This window comes from Daphnia carinata, chromosome 10 (assembly GCF_022539665.2).
Source record: "Daphnia carinata strain CSIRO-1 chromosome 10, CSIRO_AGI_Dcar_HiC_V3, whole genome shotgun sequence".
In the NCBI taxonomy this organism is placed as follows: domain Eukaryota; kingdom Metazoa; phylum Arthropoda; class Branchiopoda; order Diplostraca; family Daphniidae; genus Daphnia; species Daphnia carinata.
In genome coordinates this window covers 3,649,357-3,669,632 of record NC_081340.1, presented here as the reverse complement: position 1 = coordinate 3,669,632, position 20,276 = coordinate 3,649,357, and the positions used below count along the sequence as shown (strand labels likewise).

At 41.2% G+C, this 20,276-nt stretch overlaps 1 protein-coding gene across 1 annotated transcript; it reads left to right on the top strand.

The window, feature by feature from the left end:
• The first annotated feature begins 1,800 nt into the window (after positions 1 to 1,800).
• Positions 1,801 to 20,096, top strand: LOC130699774 (cholecystokinin receptor type A-like). The gene is made up of 6 exons (XM_057521931.2): positions 1,801 to 2,896; positions 5,070 to 5,287; positions 15,932 to 16,008; positions 16,230 to 16,353; positions 16,938 to 17,087; positions 19,012 to 20,096. Exons 1-6 carry the CDS (start codon positions 2,532 to 2,534, stop codon positions 19,545 to 19,547), a joined length of 1,470 nt encoding a protein of 489 aa, XP_057377914.1. The 5' UTR covers positions 1,801 to 2,531; the 3' UTR covers positions 19,548 to 20,096.
• Positions 20,097 to 20,276: the final 180 nt, after the last annotated feature.

The following is a 20,276-nucleotide window of genomic DNA, read 5'->3' as shown; positions in this document are numbered from 1 at the left end:
TCAGGTGAAGGTCGTTCGTTGCGTTCACAGTAATTGAAGTTCGTTGAGGACTACGTCCTTTCTGCAGTACGCGTAGGCAATGATTCGCTACATCTAACGGCTCCGGGAGACTATTATTGGCACACGCGGAACGCTTGACGGTGTCATTGAGTCCGATCACGATGTGTTTATTTTTTTTTGCGCAGTCCGAAGACTAATAACCACATTGGAAAGGAAAAAATAATGGGGGGGGGGCGTGGGATGGTAATTGATTACCATTGGCGTACAAGAAGCGACATATGACACATCAATAAAAATGCGCCTTGACTTTTGATCATTGATTCGATTCATTTTTAGCTTTAAATTTTATTACGAGAGTATCTTGAAACAATTTCTTTTTTTTTCTTTTGTCTTCTTGAATCCAATAAAGAAACAAAAATTGAAAAAAAAGAAGAAAAAATGCCTAGTTTAGGTGAAACGTACTATTCTCTCTCTAACCGTTTTTCATAGTTATGTGTAGGGATGTGTCGGCCTTTGACAGGCGCTGTCCCTCTATATAGACACGATATGTAAGCCTTTATAGAACTTGTAGACGCATAACCCATCAGCTCTTTCCCCCCTACGTGCCAGTTGTCGAAGAAAGTCTTTACCATCCTTTCTTGCTACATGGGGTGAGCTCTTTATTTTATTTTATTTTTTTTCATCCCTTTCGATGGCCGTAAAATGTCGTATTTTCTTGCTTTATCGGTCGTGGGGAAAAAAGAAAAGAGACAGACGCGACGTCCCAATAGCCTCCTAGGCCCTATCTGTCGTCACAACTAGCAAAACCCGAAGTCTTTCACGACATTCTTCCCCCCCTTTTTTTTTTTTTTTTTGTTTCCCTTGCTAGACTCCCTCGCCGGCCGTCACACTGATGTAGATATATATGTTGTTCATTCGGTGATTCAATGACGCGAGCGCCCCGCGTTTAACATGCTCCCATATTATGTAAGACACGCAACAATAGGCCTATCTTTTACGACATGCCGATGTGTATGCGTAATGATCAATCGCGGGGTGACGTGAACACAGCCGCATCAAGAAAAATTATCATTCCCCTCTTAGTTATTTCAAAGGAGTATGGTATCTATTTTCTCTTTTACTACGTAGTTTGCTTTGAACGGAAATCATTTACAGTCATTGCGTCTCAATCGTTTAAAGTGAAATACGATCGAAATTGGCTGTCGACACAGCGAAATGTGATGACCTAAAAAAGAGAACTTTAATAGGACCGACTAAAAATATGGATAGACACTGTCAAGTGGGTTAATTGGAAAAAGAAAATAATGTTCCATAGACTGCGCTGGGTTGCTCTTCGTTTTTCCTCATCGCGTTTACTTTTTATTTTTTTTCTTCCTAGGGCCGAAATAGGCAATCACTGTAAATACGAGCAAGTCATTTATACTCATCGGTGTTGTATAGCATGCGAGAGAAAGTTTCCAGTTTGATAATTCTCTTCAGTTTTGATGACGTTGGCGCATGCGCTGTCTCATCCTTGAAGACGATAAAAGAAAGTACGTTGTAGGGTATTCATAAATAAACAGAACGGGAACTATAGAAATGCAAGAGAAGGATGTTGCGATGTTAGACTTTCGTCTTCTACATCAACTGCTTTTGTGTCTTGTTTTTTTTTTTTGAAGCATTACGAGCTTGCGTTCCGTCCGCCAAACGTGGGGAAATGTTGTTCCGTGCGCGCCGAAAAGGGGCGGAGCGCACGGATCTTGTCACCGTTGGACCAACAGTGTTCCAATCTTAGTCTTACGTTGTCGGAGGAGACATAAAGTCACCGTTATTTTCATCCGTAGTTTGGTTGTTTGTTTGTTTGTTTGTTTTTTTTTCGCCATACCTTTTCCGTCAAACTTTGGAAATAATAGAGACGAGTATCCAACAAATCAGGCGGACTTCTATGGTAGTTTGTGAGATGTTGTGTGCGCTGTCACTCCCTTTTTTTTCCCTCCTAACTTTTTGTTTCCTCACGTGAGAAAAGTTTGGATGAAGTTCCATTTGTCCAACATCAAGTGATTCCCTTCTTTTATTATTTCTTTTTTTTTTTGGTGTCAAATTAGACAATTCATTGTTAATAAGAAAGTAAACAAACTCGTTTGCTTTCAAACATTCTCATCAACTCCCTCCTTCCCTCCCCTCCCCCCAAAAAAGAAAAGAGAGAGAAGCCTCTGCGTTAAAAGAGCTTCGTAACATCCCTTCGATTAATTTCACTCTACACAAAAGACGAGTGCTTAATTATTACGGTATTGTGTGGGTGCGTGCCGAAGAAGAAGGAGAATTGCGTGTTAGTGCCTGCGTGCGTGTGTCCCTATAGGAGTGATCGCTAGACGACAAGAGCCAAAGAAAACAACAAAAAATCGAAAAGTCATCCCAAGAGTGAAAAGATCTATTTTTGAAATAGAAGATAAAAAAAAAAGAGTTTCTTTAGATCGTAATTGATTATCCAAACGGAAGAACTTGGGTAGACAGAGGGTCAAGTTCTTCAATTGGCTCGCTAACGAGTGACGATGCTGCTGGTAGGTAATTCAACAACGGTTAGCGATGGCCGGTTGGTCGAAGACGTGAACCGGTCTATGATTGACGCCAAGGACTACGCTGACTTTCTCCAGTATGTCAATAGCTTCAACTGGAGTGGCGTCGCTGACGTTGTCGACGCTATCGATGATCCGTTTGCCAACTTTATCGGCGGACTTGACGGCTCATCTGCCATCGCGCTCGACCCGGCCAGTTTCTGGCTCAACTTTAGCGGTCCGTTTTCCACCGTCTCCGATGCATCATCCATCTTGAATGCATCGGCGGTTGATACGGTCATTAACAGCAGCACAGCCGACTGGATTTGGGAGGCTGGCAAACTACGCATCCCTCTCTACAGGTCCGCCCTTTTCTCATGTTATGCACACACACAGCTTGCGGGCGCAGGCTTCAATATGATCGCAATGAATCAGTTTGAGAAAGAGTTGGTGCATGTCAAAACTTTTTGACCGTCACCTCTGTCCGTCCTTGTAATATCCACACGGGTTTGGAAGGACCTTTTTCCCCCTTCATTTTGCGAGTGCTAATTGACTTATTTTTTGCCTCTTTTTTTTTTTAGATGTAAATTCTTGAGTTTGTCAACAGACATATTTGCCAATCAGAATGTCTAATGTAAATATTTTTTTTCGCCAACTTTATTCTGGCAGTTGCAGCTGAGAGGCTGTTGAAAATGTCATCTTTTTGTCGCCTGATTTTTCAACATTTTTGAAAGCATTCGGGGCCTTACAAATCAGTTCACAGACAAGTGGTGATACCTTGCACGGCAATTCAGATTGAATCGAGAATCACAATTTTTGAGGGGAGGGAATAGGAATAACGTCAGAGGCTAAATAAGTAGAAAGATAGAATATGAAATTTGTAGGGATACTGAATTTGAAAGCCGTCCCTCAAGAGGTTCCCGGAGGCAAATTTATTCACGCACGAGGGTGTTTCTATTTGGACACGCGTCTTACTAACCGAGAAACGTTTGAATAGTGAACGTTAGTTTGACGAGATAAAAAGAGAATATAACGCGATTTTTTAATTACATTTTTTGTTTGTTTTTGCCGCAAACGAGGCAGGGTCGTTGATGACTCCGTTTCTACAAAAGTCCAATTGCACCCAAGCGAGTTGGCATTTCTTTTTGTTGTTCTATTTTCTGTTTTATTCCATTTACTTTTGGCAGCTAACTGCGCAGTGCACTTTGCGTAATTCATTCAAGAACGCGTGACGAAAGCAGCTGATTAATTTCATGTACCCCGCAGTAGACATTTTTCAAAAACGTGAGTAACAAACAAGTGGCCAACGTTGCGTGACATTTCAAAACGTACGTTTACGTTGTATGCTTTAATGGTCCACTTTTGCCAAACCATTCGTTATGCCCTTTTCCCAAAAATCTTAAGCACAAATGTGGAGGAATACATTATTGCACGATGAACAGTGTAAGAAGCTCAGGAAGCTTTAGCACTTGGCTTTAAAAAAAAAAAGAAATATTTCGTTCTTGCATATTCTATATTTGCCGGCAAAAAGCTTTTGCCCAGTCAAAGGCTATTAGTGAATTTTCCATCAGACAGGCTTAATCCGATGCCGTCTTATTTAACAAAAAAGAAGTGTCTTGGTCGGTAAGCTCGACTTCTTGCGAAATGTTTGTTTACTTATTGAGTTCGGCTTTGTTATTGAACGACGTCCACCCGAGTTGCGTAACTGTGATCCGACTGACGTTTCTGAGTCCCGTCTTTTACTGACAAGGGCACATGCAAAATTGTGTGTTTCATAATTGACGTTTTGGTCAAAGGAAGAAGAGCTTTAATTTCGACGCCAGTTATTGTTTCTCCCATTCGGATTTTATTTTGCTTAAATTGGATAGCTGAGAATATTCAATTGAAAATTGATTGCATTCAAACCAGAATGCAAGGAATTTGTTCTCTTGATTTCTTTTTAAAGGGGGACACTTATAAGCTTACACACAAAGCCTCGATAGGAAATCAAATAATAAACTCTTTTCAAAATACGAATTTCTATCCCCGCCCCCTCCCGCTTTTTTTTCATTCTCTGTCAAGCGATTACATATTCCATCGTTCAGCTTTTTTATCGGCGGTCAGCTCAATTTGAATAGCGATGAAAAGAACGCCATGATCGAACTCTCTCCATTTATTTTCACCGTCGCTCGCAGCGTTTTTGACAGCCTACATCAATTGGGGGGAAAAAAAGGCCAACTTTCCACAAGGGTCCTTATGTTAAAAGGATTTTCAATAGGTCCGCCGTACATACGCGTTTGGGCTTTCTAACGCTCACGGCGTCTTCCATACATGGGCCCCCTTCCGCCGGATCGTTTCACGCTTCGATTACACACACACACACAAAAAAAAACGTTCTAGTCGCCATGAATGGTTGTAGTTTGAATATCACGTGACCCTTCTTACATTTATGTTGTCCTTTAATTCAGCTTCATTTCGTCGTTTGATCTAAAACTTGCACCTGTTTTTTTTTCTTCTTTTTTTCGGGTTGTTTCGATGGCCGTCTCCGTTGCGTAGCATCATTTTCCTGTTGGGCATTACGGGCAACGTCCTGGTGATTCTGACGATTCTGCAGAACACGCGGATGCGGACCGTGACCAACATGTTCCTGCTCAATCTGGCCATCTCCGACTTGCTGCTGGGCGTTTTCTGCATGCCTTTCACTCTCATCGGTCAGCTCCTCAGGGATTTCATCTTTGGCGATGTCTTTTGCAAGTTGATCTCCTTCTTTCAAGGTAAGCTCCTCCTCAGTTCATCGAAAGCCACGTCTTAAACAATTATAAGAAATGCGATTACGGTAAGGGGGGGGGGACTACGATCACTTCAGTTGCTATGGATCCCCCTTTTCTTTTTTCTTTTTTTCTTGGCATCACAATCATCGTCAGACTATTGTACAATCAAAGAAGGCGTGCGTAAGCCAAGTCCAGTGATGCCTGATGCCAGAAACAGCCCACTGCGTACGGTCTGTTGCATCGATCGAAAAATGCTTGACGTTTGGAACGTCGGCTTGCCGATATCTCTTTACGCGCTACAGGAGTTTTTCGTGGGGGAAAAAGAAAAAAAGAAATCGACAAAATTTGTTTTTTTTTTAGAAAACAAGAGCCTGAACGCAAATGTATGTATATCTAAAAACACGCATCGGGAAGAAGATCGCAGACGGGGCATTCCTTGGCACGAGATGTGGGCGCCCCTGATGCAACGGAAGCAGATGCCGAGGAATGAAAACTGTCAGGGAAAATGGTGCTGACCTAGTACACGAAAAAAGGAAGAGATCAAGAATAAACAGAGGGTGTAATACGACTCACGCAGCATCGTATAGTCCATCTATATTATGTACATCCCACGCAGCCATTTTGCCGTTACCCTTCCACCCACCACCGTTCGGACGAGAGCCGAGAAAGAATTCCGCGGCCCCCCCCCCCCTTCCACTTGAATCATGTCATTCATCTCTGACACGATAGGCTGCTCGGGTTGTCGGGTATACCGAAAGGGGTCACCAAAATACTGGGCTGTCTTCCTATCATCTTTTTTAAAGCTGATTGCGCACTCTGTTCTATTCTTTTTCTCCACTTGTTCTTGTATGTCCTACTCAATTACGTGATCGATGAGATCGTCCGTGTTGATGGTTTCTCCTCCTTTTTCTAGAGACACTTGACTCCTTTTTCAAAACTCTTGTTTAATCATCATATCGTTGTTTAATCGAGTTATAAAACGACGATGGCTTCAATAGCCAGGTATTTTGATGTGTTTTGCCGTTCGGCTATAGACGCGTTCTTTTAATGTTTTATTTTTTTCCTTGAAATGCAAGTGCCGTTAGAGGCACTTAAGACTAATGAAATGGGCATATTTTGCTCAATTGGTGGAGGGAAGAACACGTCCAAAAGCTGTTACGCTGATTAACACCAATGATGCATTTGCTATTAGACTGGCGCGTTTGCGTCTGCCAAACATTTTTCGCTATGCATATCAAACGAACAGGGAAATCTTCGAAAATATATAATCGAAATTTATAAACAAACAGAAAAATAAACGAGGCATTCTAAACGTATTAGAAGAAAATTGACTGATGTTTAAAACGAAACCAACATGTAAATTTTGATATTTAATTTCCTGTCAATTTTGTTCATATTAAAACAGCGCAGGCCTTTTATCTCGAGCCCGTTTTTTTTTTTTTTCAATGTTTATTTGCGTTTCATCCGTTCCAGCTGTTCGCGAAATCACTTTTAAATCCCACCACCAGGTCGGACCCGTTTACGTTTTCTTTCTTCTTAATTTTTTTTTTTTTTTTTTTTTTTTTTTTGTCAGTCTAGTTTCACATCGATCGTTTTTATATTGAAACTCAAATCATCGAGCAGATCAAGCCGAATAGCAAACATTTCTATTCGTTTGCCAGTCTAGCGCATCGTTTGGATTTTCGAGAAAAAGAAAAATTTACATATTCCTATATAGCAAATTGTTTGTTGGCATCACGGGCTCGTCTTTTCTTTCCACTCGAACCGATGACGGACAAAGCCAAAAACAAAAAGGGAAATTGAAAATCTGGCAAGAGTCGTTTGATATGCTAGATGGCACAGAACCCACCGTTAGAACTGTCCATGGCCGTTTTTAGCACCGACTGCTTCGCGTAACGTCATATTTTTTATTCATCCAAAAAGGCACTACGCTATGCCTTACGATCTTTTGATTAGCTTTCAAGGGAAAAAAACAAAAACATAGCGAGTGAAATTAAATAAAAAGGGCCGACGGATAAAGTGGTGTGTACTAAAAAGGTTTGCGTTTTGCGATTGAAAAAAGAAAAAGAAAGGAAAGAGGTGCTACGCAAAATGACTCGAGAGGATGTGTCGTAAATCTTTACCTTTCGTTACGGGAGTGGGCAGTAAAGGGTGGGCAAGGAAAAGGGTTTAGTCAAGCCAAGCGTTCAAGATCGTTGCACGGCAACGGGATTTATCAGTAAAGTGCACGTATACCGTATCTCCATGGTGAGGAGGTAGACCGGCCGTTCGGTGGTTTTAAAAAAATAATAATAATACATAAATGCCCAGGGAGGACAGCACGGACAAAACGATGCTAACGTTATTTCCTATTGAACATGCATCGAAACTACCACACTGATGTAACATACCCCCCTCCCACAAAAAAAAAAAAAGAAAATATACCATAATGCCAGATCAGTGGGGGGAGAAAAAAAAAGGGGGGACGATCCATCTTCTCCGTGCCAACGCCAGCAGACGGAAGGAGTCCAAACACTGGTGTTAAGGTTCAGTAATAAGAAAAAGGAGGATTTGAGTTTTCTGGACCAATGGACGCTACGCTATCATGCCCACTGTTAAAACAAAAAAAGAAGAAGGAAAACTCTCGAGTCCGTGAACGATGATGAGTCTTTCTTATTTTCGGTTTGGGGTTTTTCGTCTTGTTAGCGTCTGTTTATGTTTGTCCGAGTTTCTTTATTTTTTTTTGGTGTTACGTTTACGTCGTTTACGAGATCTGGAGGGAGGGAGGGAGGGCGGGAACCAAAGAGATGAACAAGAAACCAAGAGAAGAAAAAAAAATAATAATAAAAAGAAACAAACATATGCCTGGGTTCCTTCAATAAACATCGGCCGCAGTTATTGCTTTAAAGTAAAAGAAAAAATAAAAGGAAAACGACCCACGTAGTCGCAACATTTGCGAGATCGATATATGGATCGTTCGAGAGAACTGAAAATACGAAACGTAATAGATATGCTAGCGTTGCCCTGGCGAAAGAATTTCGTTTTGAAGGCGGGGGGGGGGGGGGGAGAAGGAAAACGGTTGCCGACATTTAAAGACGAGGGCTGTGTGTTGTCTTATTTTGGTCTGCGTTCATCATCACCCGGTTCAGCTTTTTGCTTGGTTGATTTTCAATAGTAAATGAATAGGGGAAAACTGGAGGAAAGACGACTCGCCGAGATTACGGATGATGCAAATAAGTCAAACGCCTATTTCCATTTTGCTCAGCGCGAGATTCGTTTGAATTTTCCCGCCGCCCGTCCGAACGAGATTTGAAGTCTGTGAACTTTTATCATTCGAGGATAATTGAGATTTCTCGCTTTCTCTTTTTTGTATTTCCCTGTAATTATAGACTCGTTGACTTTTGGCGGAATGAAGAACAAAACATCGGGGTAAAAGAGTCGCAATCATCAGACGGGCTATAATGATTTGAACAGTTTTTAACGTCAAAGACGATTGACGTTAAAAAAACCATTGCACGTACCCCTGCTCACCCCGAGTCTTGTATTTTCTGCTACGGTACATGTGATTTCCTTCCTTTTCAACTTTTAATTTTCACTTTCTTCTTTGGCTTCTTATTTGCGGCAGATAAACTATCGATCGGAGTGAAGCGCCAAATGAACTCGAATTGCCGTGAAATTTGCTCGACTTCCTCCGACGATAAAGAGTTCTTCTCTTTTCTCGAAAACTACATGGCACTTGACTGCATGACTACTTGGCACTCGGCGCATCGAACGGACTGTCAACACAGCTGCCGGCGTTGACAGTTCTTTGCCATTCAAAACGTCATTTCCTTCTTTTTTTATTTATTTTTTTTTTTTCGCCGTGAACTTGAAATTCGGTACATGAAGAAAAGGCCCGATTGAAAGATGAAACGGCAACCATTTTTGAGCGTCGCTGCGCACAGAGTGGAGGGAAATGCATTTTTTTTTTTTTGGGGGGGGGGGGGGGGGGGAGGAGAACTAAAAGACAGGAAATAAGAGAAAACACTGGCCGATACTTTGACGTCCAACACAAGAACGAGGTGCTTGTAAAATAGTGAAATACGTTCATTGTTTTCTCTTTCATCTTCACTTTTGACTTTTATTTGCCATTTGAAATCTTCAAAAAAAAAAAAAAAAAAAAGATCAAATGCGAGTAAAATCCGACTGTAAAGTTCACTTCACTTATCGGGAATTGCATTTTTTTTTTTTTTATCCGGGCCACCCTTTTTTTTTTTTTTTTCTTTGAACACTGTCTTGTAATCAGAGGAGGTGACTCACGATTGTCGGCAGACCAATCACGCCGAACAAGGAGACTATCGCGAGTCCATCTACGATATGATTCGCATTAGAATTTTTAAAAAAGCTGCCCGAACTGATAAACGAAGAGTTGCTGTGCCAAATGAAACGAACATCGCTTTGAACCTTGTCACGGTGTCGCGTGCTCTGCGAGATTATAGCCAGTTAGCAGCTCGTCATTCTTGTATTTTTCTGCGAACCGCAAAGTGCTGACACTTGTGCGTAGAATGTTTGCCGAAATCAGATCCTATTTTAGCACAGAGTTTCTTCTATCCCAATTATTTTCTTTGGTATTACACGCGTCGGTGTCAAGGAATGACAGACAGGAGGGTTTTGTTTGATGCCGCATACGTTCCATTTCTCAACGTCTTTCGGGAGAGGGGGATGTGTCATCGGCAATGCACTTGGCAGAACTTCAATCCGCCAGCCCAGTAGTGATATGTGAAAAAAAAAAAAAAAAAAAAAAACAAGAATAAAAACCGACGACGAGGCGAATCGAAGAAGGCGCTTTTGAGATGGGCGGAGTAGTGTGTACAAACTTGTCTACGTTGCTATAAATAAGTTAAGGTTTCAAATGCCGAGTGTTTTAAGCGAAAAGAAAAAAGGGTCGCTTGCCTGTTTTGAAAACCCCCGTCTAGGTCGTAAGCCTATCACTCATCCCTCGCATGTATCAATTAATATTACATGAAGTTCTGCACGCGTTTGCCGAAGGAGCGAAAAATGTTTGACATTTGGTGACTCCAGAAAGTTAATTTTGCGTTTGCGTGACTCTGAAATCTTAAAAAAAAAAAAAAAAAAAAGAGAGCGTAGATATAGAATTCTATAAAAAAAAGTACTCGTTGACTCCAGGTGGATGACCCTTGTGAATTATTACGACGCGTGAATTCATCAAATAGAAATGTATATATATATATATATAAATAACGCGTCTGGAATTTATGGCACCGGTTTGGCTGCAGACTGTTGGTATAACATTCCAACTTCTTTTGCCCTATTTTTTTGAAATTCAAAATGCCTTTTCTTTTCAAATACTACACATCAATGTTTTTCTTCGTCATGAGTTGCATAGCAACGCCCTAATTTCACGACGACTGAGCCTTTGATCTTTTATCAAGGCCGAGACGATTAAGATTACCTTCATGTTAACCTGCGAAAAACAACAAAGCGTATAAGGGATCGAAAAAGCCTTTGGTAGACTCCACTTACGGCCAACATACCTGGTACTCAACTAAAGATTCACCGCTGTTGTCCAGACATGCTCATAACATTTAAAAGTAACTGTCAACCCGAGGTCTCCTTTCCTCGGACACTTGAGAAAGTAAGCAAGTTAAAAGCAATCACGAAGGCGGAACGATGGAACGTTCTCATTCCGTAGTGCAGAAAGAAGACTGGGCTTTTGCGGATGGGGAAGGCTAACTTGATGTCTGTATTTATCTACGATCGAGCTCATCCTTACGATGGCCGTCTATTAGTTAAAAAAAAATGGGAGGATAAAGAGGAAGGGACCGAAGCAGAACGTGAGTGGTTTCCGCGTTCGTGATGCTTTTCGTCTACGCGGCGCGGGCGATTTCGTTAGTCTCCATATAAATAGCCGTCGAGAACAAGAAAGAGGTTTTTACTTTCAATGATGTAGACTAACTCGATCATTTCAACGAACCGTGGATTGCCGTGGCTCCTCGCTTTGAACGCATCACACGACGTCCATTCACGGCAGCTTTTTAATATCTAACGCTGGATGCGACTAGTTTCGCGTCGTATTTGAATCGAAAATTAGTTGATTTTCTTATTAGCCAAAAATAGAGCTCTTGAATTTTTTTTTTTTTTTTTTTAACCTTTTAGAGGAGTCTAGTTTGGGACAACTTTGCTCTTTGCCAAAGTGATTTCATTTGAATTTTGAAAAACAAATTACTTTGTGAATTTCCAACAACAACAGTATATAAAATTGCCGCGTCCCGCGTTCGACCTTTTCGGCGCATATTCAAACGTGAATCCTCTCATTTTTCACAAACATGAGAATAATGTCCTGTTATTATTCTCTTTCTTTTTCGCCAAACTTCCGCACAGGCGCCTTTTTTACGCGTCATTTCCTTACCAGTTAAATACCTGACGGAACAACATGCAAAAACGGCTTGGTAGAAGAATAAGGTGAAACTAAAATGATGTATTTTTTTGAGATACTGGATTCGTAGCCTGAAACCTTATTCTTGTAAAGCGTTTTCAAGAGCAAGTCTGAAAGCCGGATGTCTAGCATATTCCGCAATAGACAGGGAAAACTCATCGATCCGATCCAATCAGCCGCTACGGAGTTTATTATTCCACGACAACATCTGCTGACAATAGACAACTGCACGGCAAGGAAAAACAGGCCGACGTTTTTGATTGCCTAGTATACTAATATTTGTAGAAACGTGGGTCTTCGTGACCGATCGTTGTCCATCCTTGGCAAGCGTTATTTCCCACCAGACGTGTCGCCCAGCTTCCTTCCTTTTAGTAGTCAGCACACTCAATCTACGGTGCGCGTTCTTATTTCTTAACTAGATCGATATAGAGATCCACTTTCGTGTCCTCCGTCCATCGTTTCTTCTTTCCTTTTCACGTAAATGACAGAAGTCTTGAGTGGGCAACGTCTAGAAATCTGACCACTCTATAAGGTCGTTGGCCAATGCCATGACCTTCCAGTCCTCTTGTTCGTTGTAGGGGAACTAATGTTACTGATATGTCTTACGACAAATGTAAGTCGGGTACGGTAATGAGTTTCAAAAGAAAATCCCAGATCGAATACAACAGCAAGTGTCAATGAAACCGACGATGAAGACATGAAGTATTTCGATTTCCTGGTCCGTGCCATTTGCGATCCACTTGATTCCAAGCTAATCCTTTCATGCCAACAGTTAATGACATAGGAAATGTCGCTGATCAATATTGATTTTTACTATTTCATCTGTCCGAATTGAACCAAGTATTTCGCGTGGATTATTCCAATCGCCAAATCACAGTTCAATCACCATTCGACTTATTGCTGTTGATCGTTGGGCAGTTGAGCGTCGTTAATAAGAATTCATCAAAAATCAAACACTTGCGCCCATCTTCTACGTCGAAGTTGTATACCATAGAGATGACGTCAAATCACTATGAAAAGAAACTCGCACAAAAGGTGACAAGCAATATTGACTCGACTTCTTTGTCCGCCAGCCCTTGACATGCGTCTCTCACACTGTCACTCTTCTCTGCCCGGCATTGTTCTAATCTTTCTTAGTACTCCGCACGTTTTTTTACCCCGTTTTCTATCGAAAAAGAAAGACGCCAGCTGCCTCACCTTTTAGTGACAGTTCGACAACAGTGTTGCGGACATTTGATAGCGACGCCTATACAAGGAGACCCTTGTATAGAGCCGGTTATTTTGAGTCTTTCCTTTGAGACGCCGATGTCGGAAAAGAATGTATAGTTGTAAACAAATCATGAGATATTTTGATCCTCAACTTTTGACGACCAAGACTAAGATGGATAGAATCATGAATGAATAACAAAGAGGGAGATTGAAGACTTTTCAATTGTAAAGGAAAGTCGCTCGAGAAGAAGGAAAAAGAAATCAATAACGTTTGAGCAAAAAGGCCACGTCTTTTGCTCAATCCTTGTGCCAAACTCTCGAACACACTAGACAGAAAAATAATAATGGCTTGAGGAGCGATTACACACGTGAATGGCGTGCATTCTTTTGAAAGTTTGCGTCTGTTTTATTGGCAGTCCATTTAATTGAACGTCTATTAAACGTTTGCAGCAATAAGCCTCCTAAATTGTATTTGCTCGAGATCCGCACGATAATGGCCGTCTGAAATCGTACAACAGAATTCGTAAACGAATGACGCACGTTGTTTGTATCAAATTGTACTGGTCGTGTCACGAAAATTGTGGATATATCCCATCAGGGTTTGCTGGCCTTATTTTTCCCTCATCTTTCTTGCACTGCTATTGCCTCAAACATCACCCAGACGACCGTGTAGTTTCTGTGCAAAATCTGAACGCCGTTGACCATCCATGAGCGTGACGTTGATAATATCACGCAGATTGCATTAGAAACCAAAGCCCTGCACCCAAAAAAGACCCTAGCTAAGTGACATCGTCAATGTTTGATGAAAAGAGCAGAAGTTTGAACCACGTAAAAATGATCAACGTTTCATTGGTGCGCTACCATTTCTAAACGGCTCCTTCACGCTCTCTTGCATTGTTTAGGATGCCTATTAAACATTCTCTGTTCTGCAAACGTATAGTAAAACGAACGTTCGTGACGGGTGAGGGTCCCATGTAAAACTTTATTAAATGCGTAATAAACAGATTGAAGAGCCTATAGTTTGCTAAAAGCTGGCGTGTGTCAAGTACAAATCCCAAAATAATAGGGGAATAATCTGCAGAAAAAAAAATAAAATTGCCGCTCTTTTTTTTATTTTCGTGCCAGCGTTCAGGCGAAATGGTTGCCTGTAAAGTTAGGGGATGATTATATCAAGCGGATTTAGTTGTAGCTGGGATATCAAAGTAAGACGGAAGAAGAAGGATTTCGGGAAAAGAAATAGAGAGAGAAACGCTAAACTTAATCGAGTTGATTTGCGAATGGATATGTCCTTCCCAACTCAATTATTTCGCAGACTTTAAAGAAATTCGACACCATATCAAATCTTTTCAAATTCGGCAAAGAGGATTGCCCAGACAAAAAAGAATTGCATGTCCCGTGAAGACAAATTTCATTCTCAATTATCGTGACGGCAATCTTCAGATAGTGCACTATCAATACTCTTACATAAAGTTTGCAATGCCAGACGTATCGATCAATTACCTTTTTTTTTACGTAGGAGACTATCACTTTGGCAAAATGTTGGATTATTGTCTACTCGACGAAATTATTCGTAGACGCAGCGTATTCCCACTTCTAGTACTCAAGCGCAACTCGTTAAGGAACGATATAAAGTTGGGGGATAACAAGTACCCCACTCTTGGATATCATCAAGGCAATTGTGTTTGACGTCAACGAATATTCTCTTTAAATCAAATGCCAATAGAAAACAATCCAAGGAAGAACTAGCCTATTATTTTTGTTTTTCATCTTTTGCGAGTGTGCAATCCATTTGCTCGGATTGTTCTTCAGAAGTGCTTGTAAAATAACAGTTGACTAGCCGTTATCCTGTCGACCATCCTCGATCTTCCAACTGACCAAACAAGCTCAGCCTACGCGGGCTATTTCTGTTTGTTCCCTATCCAATAAATTTAGCGCACTTGAAGCTTTATTTGCACCTACTATCGTTTGTCGTGAGTAATAGCGTGTTCCTCGGAAGAAGAAAAAAAGAAACCCGAAGGATAGTACAGAGAACTTGCTATTTTTAGGACGCCCAACTGTAGACTACTACCTGGAAGGGCCGTTTTCGCCCGTAATTCAGAACTTTCCATTCAGATAGAATCACGACATCTGTCTTGACGTTTGATATGATCTCCTAAACAGTGAGCCTTGCTGTAATATAATCTCGGTAGAAATATACTCGTGGGAGTGGTCAGACAATCTTATTGACAGTCGATTATGGAGAGAGTCCTCCTTTTACATGATGGGACGCATTAGAGCAAAGCGGTGATGATCGCACCAATTGCACTCCCTTGATACATCAAGAATTCTTCCTTTTTTCCTAATAATTTATGAATGTATTTTTCTTTTTTTTTAATCTCTTTTATAAACGATGATATGGCTCGAGGAGGTGTATGTTAGCTCCAGTATAAAACAAGAAGGGCCGCCCAGCAAATAATCCGTTTAGCCAAGCCACGATAATCATTCCAAGACCAAAGAGTAGGAAAAGCCAATGCAACGATTTTTTTTGTTGCCTGCCTCGGCTCTATTCTACACACATAATGTACATATATCGATGCAAACTCTTATTCTTCCCCCTCGCTTTCTGCGTTCTTGTCTTCGATCCATTTTGAAAAGGCTCTCCCTGGAGCGCGGCTGAACTGGCCAGGAAAGCTATTATGCTGGCCCAAACGCTAGACCATCATCTTTGTCTTCCACGCACGTCTATATCAAGCATTGGGAAGGTCGACATCAGAATATAGAACAAAATGTTGTGTATATATATATATAGACCTATAGCCTTGTGGAAAATTCACTATTACGTAGTCCACGTCCTCTGTGTGTTCGTAAAGGATATATTAAGGCGAACTTTGACGATATCAAGATCTGTTGGGGGCTCGCCGCTAAGGGTCTTCTATTACTTTAATTCTCTTATTGTCTATTACGTGTTCTACCTACATTCATATTTCATTCAATTGATTTATTATTGATTTTTTTTGTGTCATTTTTCTTTTCTTCCTTGGCAGCTGTTTCGGTCAGCGTGTCCGGCTGGACGTTGGTCGCCATCTCGGTGGAGCGCTTCTACGCCATTTGTCATCCGCTGGTAAGTGAAGCTTTAGACTTCTACATTAAGTCAAGTCCTTGGAAGGAAATGAACAGGAAAAACAAAAAACAAAAAATGCTTTTACCCTAGAAAAAAAAAGACATTAAATGCATTCGTGTTTTTCCTGTTTGCTTTGCTTGTTTTGTTTGTTATTTTATTATTAGTGCTTTTTTAAGGCCATATGTAGTAACGTAAATTTGCTTTTCTTTCATCTTTAACAGACTTCAAGAAAATGGCAGACGAGAAGTCACGCCAGATACATCATTTTGGCCGTCTGGCTCGGATCGCTGGCCATTATGTCGCCTGTGGCTGTCCTGTCACAATTGAAGCCTGTCGGTAACGACGGTAAGTTTCTTTTTATTGATGCATACTTAAACACACAGTCACAAATTCCTCCGTTCTTGCATTCCTTACCTGTTTCAAGCTTGTCAATTCTACGTGAAAAAAAGAAAGAAATGTAACGTAGGATTGCAAACTTGACACGCATGCGAAACATGTCGGATCCCATTGCATCATTAATGAAAAAACCGTTATATAATCGTTTACGGTATTTCTCGATTGCCAGGAACCCGATTATCGCAATTACAGTTCTATTCCCAAACCCCCCTTTTTTCCGCCATAAATTCATGCAAATAAGCAAAATGAAAATATTCAAATTATAAGCTATAATTGTGGTGCGCACGACACTTGCATCAAGCGGTGTGTCTCATTTTCACCTCCTTTTCACGCGGGATAAAAGGAGATAACCTCCCCTTTTTATGAAATATTCCACTTTTACTGAACGTCAGCGCTTAGGGAAATCAACCACCCCTCATGCATGCAAAAATTTCGCATTTTAAACCAAGAGTATAAGCATGGCTGTGAAAATGAGAAGAACACTGATTCGATTTGTGCCATGAATTTACCGTCTTTTGTATGCAAAACCGCAGGACGACGGAAATGTCGTGAAGTTTGGCCCGACGACACTTTGGAGAAAACATTTACCGTCTTTCTGGACGTCGTTTTGCTCATCATCCCGCTCGTCCTAATGGTCGCCATGTACGGAATGATCGTCAATCACCTCTGGAAAGTTGATCAAGGTAATCGCGTGCACGGCTCATCTGTTCCGCAATGGATCGTTTATAGCCAATATCCTCATTTTTCATAAATATTCGCTTGGTTAGCCCCTTTTTTTTTTTTTTTTTTTTTTTATACTTTAATTGGTTTTTTTACCGAACTTGACGTCAGCCTATAAGACATGAGACTAAAAATATGTTTAAAGAACAACTGCGAATAATGGAGGCTCCATGGCTGGAGCGTTGCTTCGCATAAAGTGTGCGGGATAACGAGCGCCCATTGTCGTTATCATGCCGCTCGAGTCGGTTGTGTATCGTCGGCAGCGTGTGTCTTTCGTTCGGAAATACCCCAGTCAATTGCCGGTGGGCCTTTGTGTCGCTCCCTATATAAACTTGTGCGAATTCTTAAGCGCATCTGCCAGAAAAAGACTCCCGACAGCCTCCGTTTTCTTTATTGCAAAAAGTTTTATTCGCGTTTTGACGTGGGATGTCGTTTAATTGCGCACACACATAACAGATGTGATCAGAATTTAAAAATGAAAACTGCAAGCCACGTTTGGAATGATTTAGAAATCCGATAAAAGGTGCTGATCGCAAAAGCAAGCAATGACATAAAATTCGCTTGAACAAGGCAACTTGGAGAAGTGAGAAATTGAATTACTCCATATTGGCTGCGTGCGGAATTTTCCGCCATAACAGGCGAATCCTTTTTGTTTTACACTTGTCCTCTTCACGTTATTTATCAGAAGGAACTTTGTATTGCCAATAGATTAATCTATAAATCGATTCAACTAAGATGGCACGTCAATAATGCTATTGTCTTGCATTCCTTGTCGCCCTGCAAACGGCGATCACGGCCAAAAAATTCGAAGCCGATTGTTATAAACCTAAAGCAGTTGATCTAGATTTTATGCGAGTCTTTTGTTACGTCGACGTCAAGCTGAATTTCATGCGCGTCAAGTGATTTCGACGAGTTTAGAGTTGTAATTTCGTGTAGTGCGGAACGAACTGGAACTGAATAGAACTAGCGAGTCACCATTAACAATGGACTGTAGCCTAAATTTCAATCTCTTTGTCCAATTGCCACTTGCGTGGCGATGTTTATTTTTCATGGCTGACGAATTTGATGAAATACTACGGTATAATGCGAGTCTCATCCGTCGTAATATCTCCTGTACCCACCCGTTGCGCTTTTAAGTAGAAGGGCCCTTTCTCTTACTCGCACACAGCATTCTCAACGAGATGATTTCGACCGCGTTTGTTATTCATTTATGTCTCAGAATCTTATATAAACTATATTGTTAGACGTACTCTTATCAAATATCGTGCGAAATCGAGGACAAGAACCTTCGCTTTATAATTTGTACCATACTTCTCAAAACAATTTCGAAAAAGAAGCATCAAACAGACTGGGTTTGATCAATTCTAGAAATCTAGTTGCTGCGCGACGTAATTCCATTCGACAACCAGCCACCAACAAATCGAATAAAAGATAGGCATGGAACATCGTTTATTGCATTTCTAGCGACAGGGAAGCATGTTGATTCGTACCAGGTCAATCATTTCGTTCAAGTTGCTGGTTAGACATGTTTGTCGATGCAGCACGAGCTACTCGAATTGTAGTTGTTTTGTCGTAAAAAAAAAAAAATATATATATATTATTCTACCAAGGCTAACTAAAGGTAAATTGCTTTGTGTCATCGTAACTTTTGAGTCCTTGTTATTCCTTTTCGCAACTATGAAGACCTATTTTTAACGACCGAAAGTGCTTATGTGTCTACTCTTCGCCCATTTATTCAATATACTTGACAAGAATCGATCCCTACCAGTGGAAGCCCTCTTGGCTTCTGCATACACTTGTGAGCGTATGTCTCTAATCATACGATCGAACGTGCGAGCTGGTATTAATCTGACCCGCGTCAATGTAATGTTTATCTGGTGTCTGCAGGAGGCGGAGGGGATGAAAGCGAAGCGGCCATGAGTGTGACTGCTCGTAATACTTCTGCCAACAGGAATTCAATCAGCCAATCAGAGAGGCTCACGTCCAGCGCGCTCACGGTGAACGTCAATGGAAACGGATCGTCCACGTCACGCGCTGGCATTTATCGCGGAAACAAAAGAGCCACCGTGTCTGGTAGCACAGCTGGCCTGCCCGCCACGCCGAGTCTTCGACGCTGTAATCCGGAGCACTGTTTGAAAACCAAGAGACGCGTCCTCAAAATGCTAATCGTCGTCGTCCTCGAGTTCTTCATCTGCTGGACGCCACTCTACGTCGTCAATACGCTCTCCTTCTTCGCTCCGAGGGCACTCTACGAGGGACTCGGATACACCGGCATCTCGCTGATGCAGCTCCTGGCCCAGGCCAGCTGTTGCTGCAATCCCATCACCTATTGCTTCATGAGCTCGTCTTTTCGTCGAGCCTTCGTCAAGGCTTTCGGATGTTCCAAAGTCGAAACCTTTTCGCGATCCGTAGGGACTGTTTAGCGCTTCCGATTGAAAAGCGATGTCGATCGGCGTTAATCAACGGAAATTACCAGGGTGTCTGTGGTAAATGATTTTCCGCTTTCGACCTACAAAGATTTCTTAACGAATTTTGTTTGTTTTACCGAAGTTTGAACTTCAAAGCAGCTTCCAACTATAGGGATGTTGCATAAAAAAGTACAACGCTTAGAGCTGAGTTTCTATTTAGAGCAGATTTTTTCCCTCCCTTATTTATTCTTTTTATTCCTTACCCAAGCATAGTGAGATAATCGAATCAAAGATTAATTACGATCTATCACGGTCGTCATTCTCCTAGGCACAGCTGATCATTCTTAATCGATTCAATACATAAATGTGTTATACATTTTTAAAACATCCTATAACCCGATCAGTTAATAGCTCAACGATTCTCTTTTTTTCTCACTCATTTCCTCTTCGTCCTTCTCTGCTTTGCTCTCCTATACATTCTTGCAAAGCAACATCAATTCATTTCATTGTCTGTATTCTTTTGCTAATAAATACGCATATTCAAAACCGCTGAAGTATATCATCGGGCAACTATTTGTGAAACGAACGAGACCATAAACTTGGAAATGTGTCGTTTACTTCTAAAAAGTACGGCTTCGCTGCGAATTGTCTAGGCGGAGAAAGCGAACGCGTCAGCGAAGAGCAAGAACTCGTTCACGTAATCGCGTGTTTGCTCTCGAGTTCAAATGTTTACAATTTCTGAAT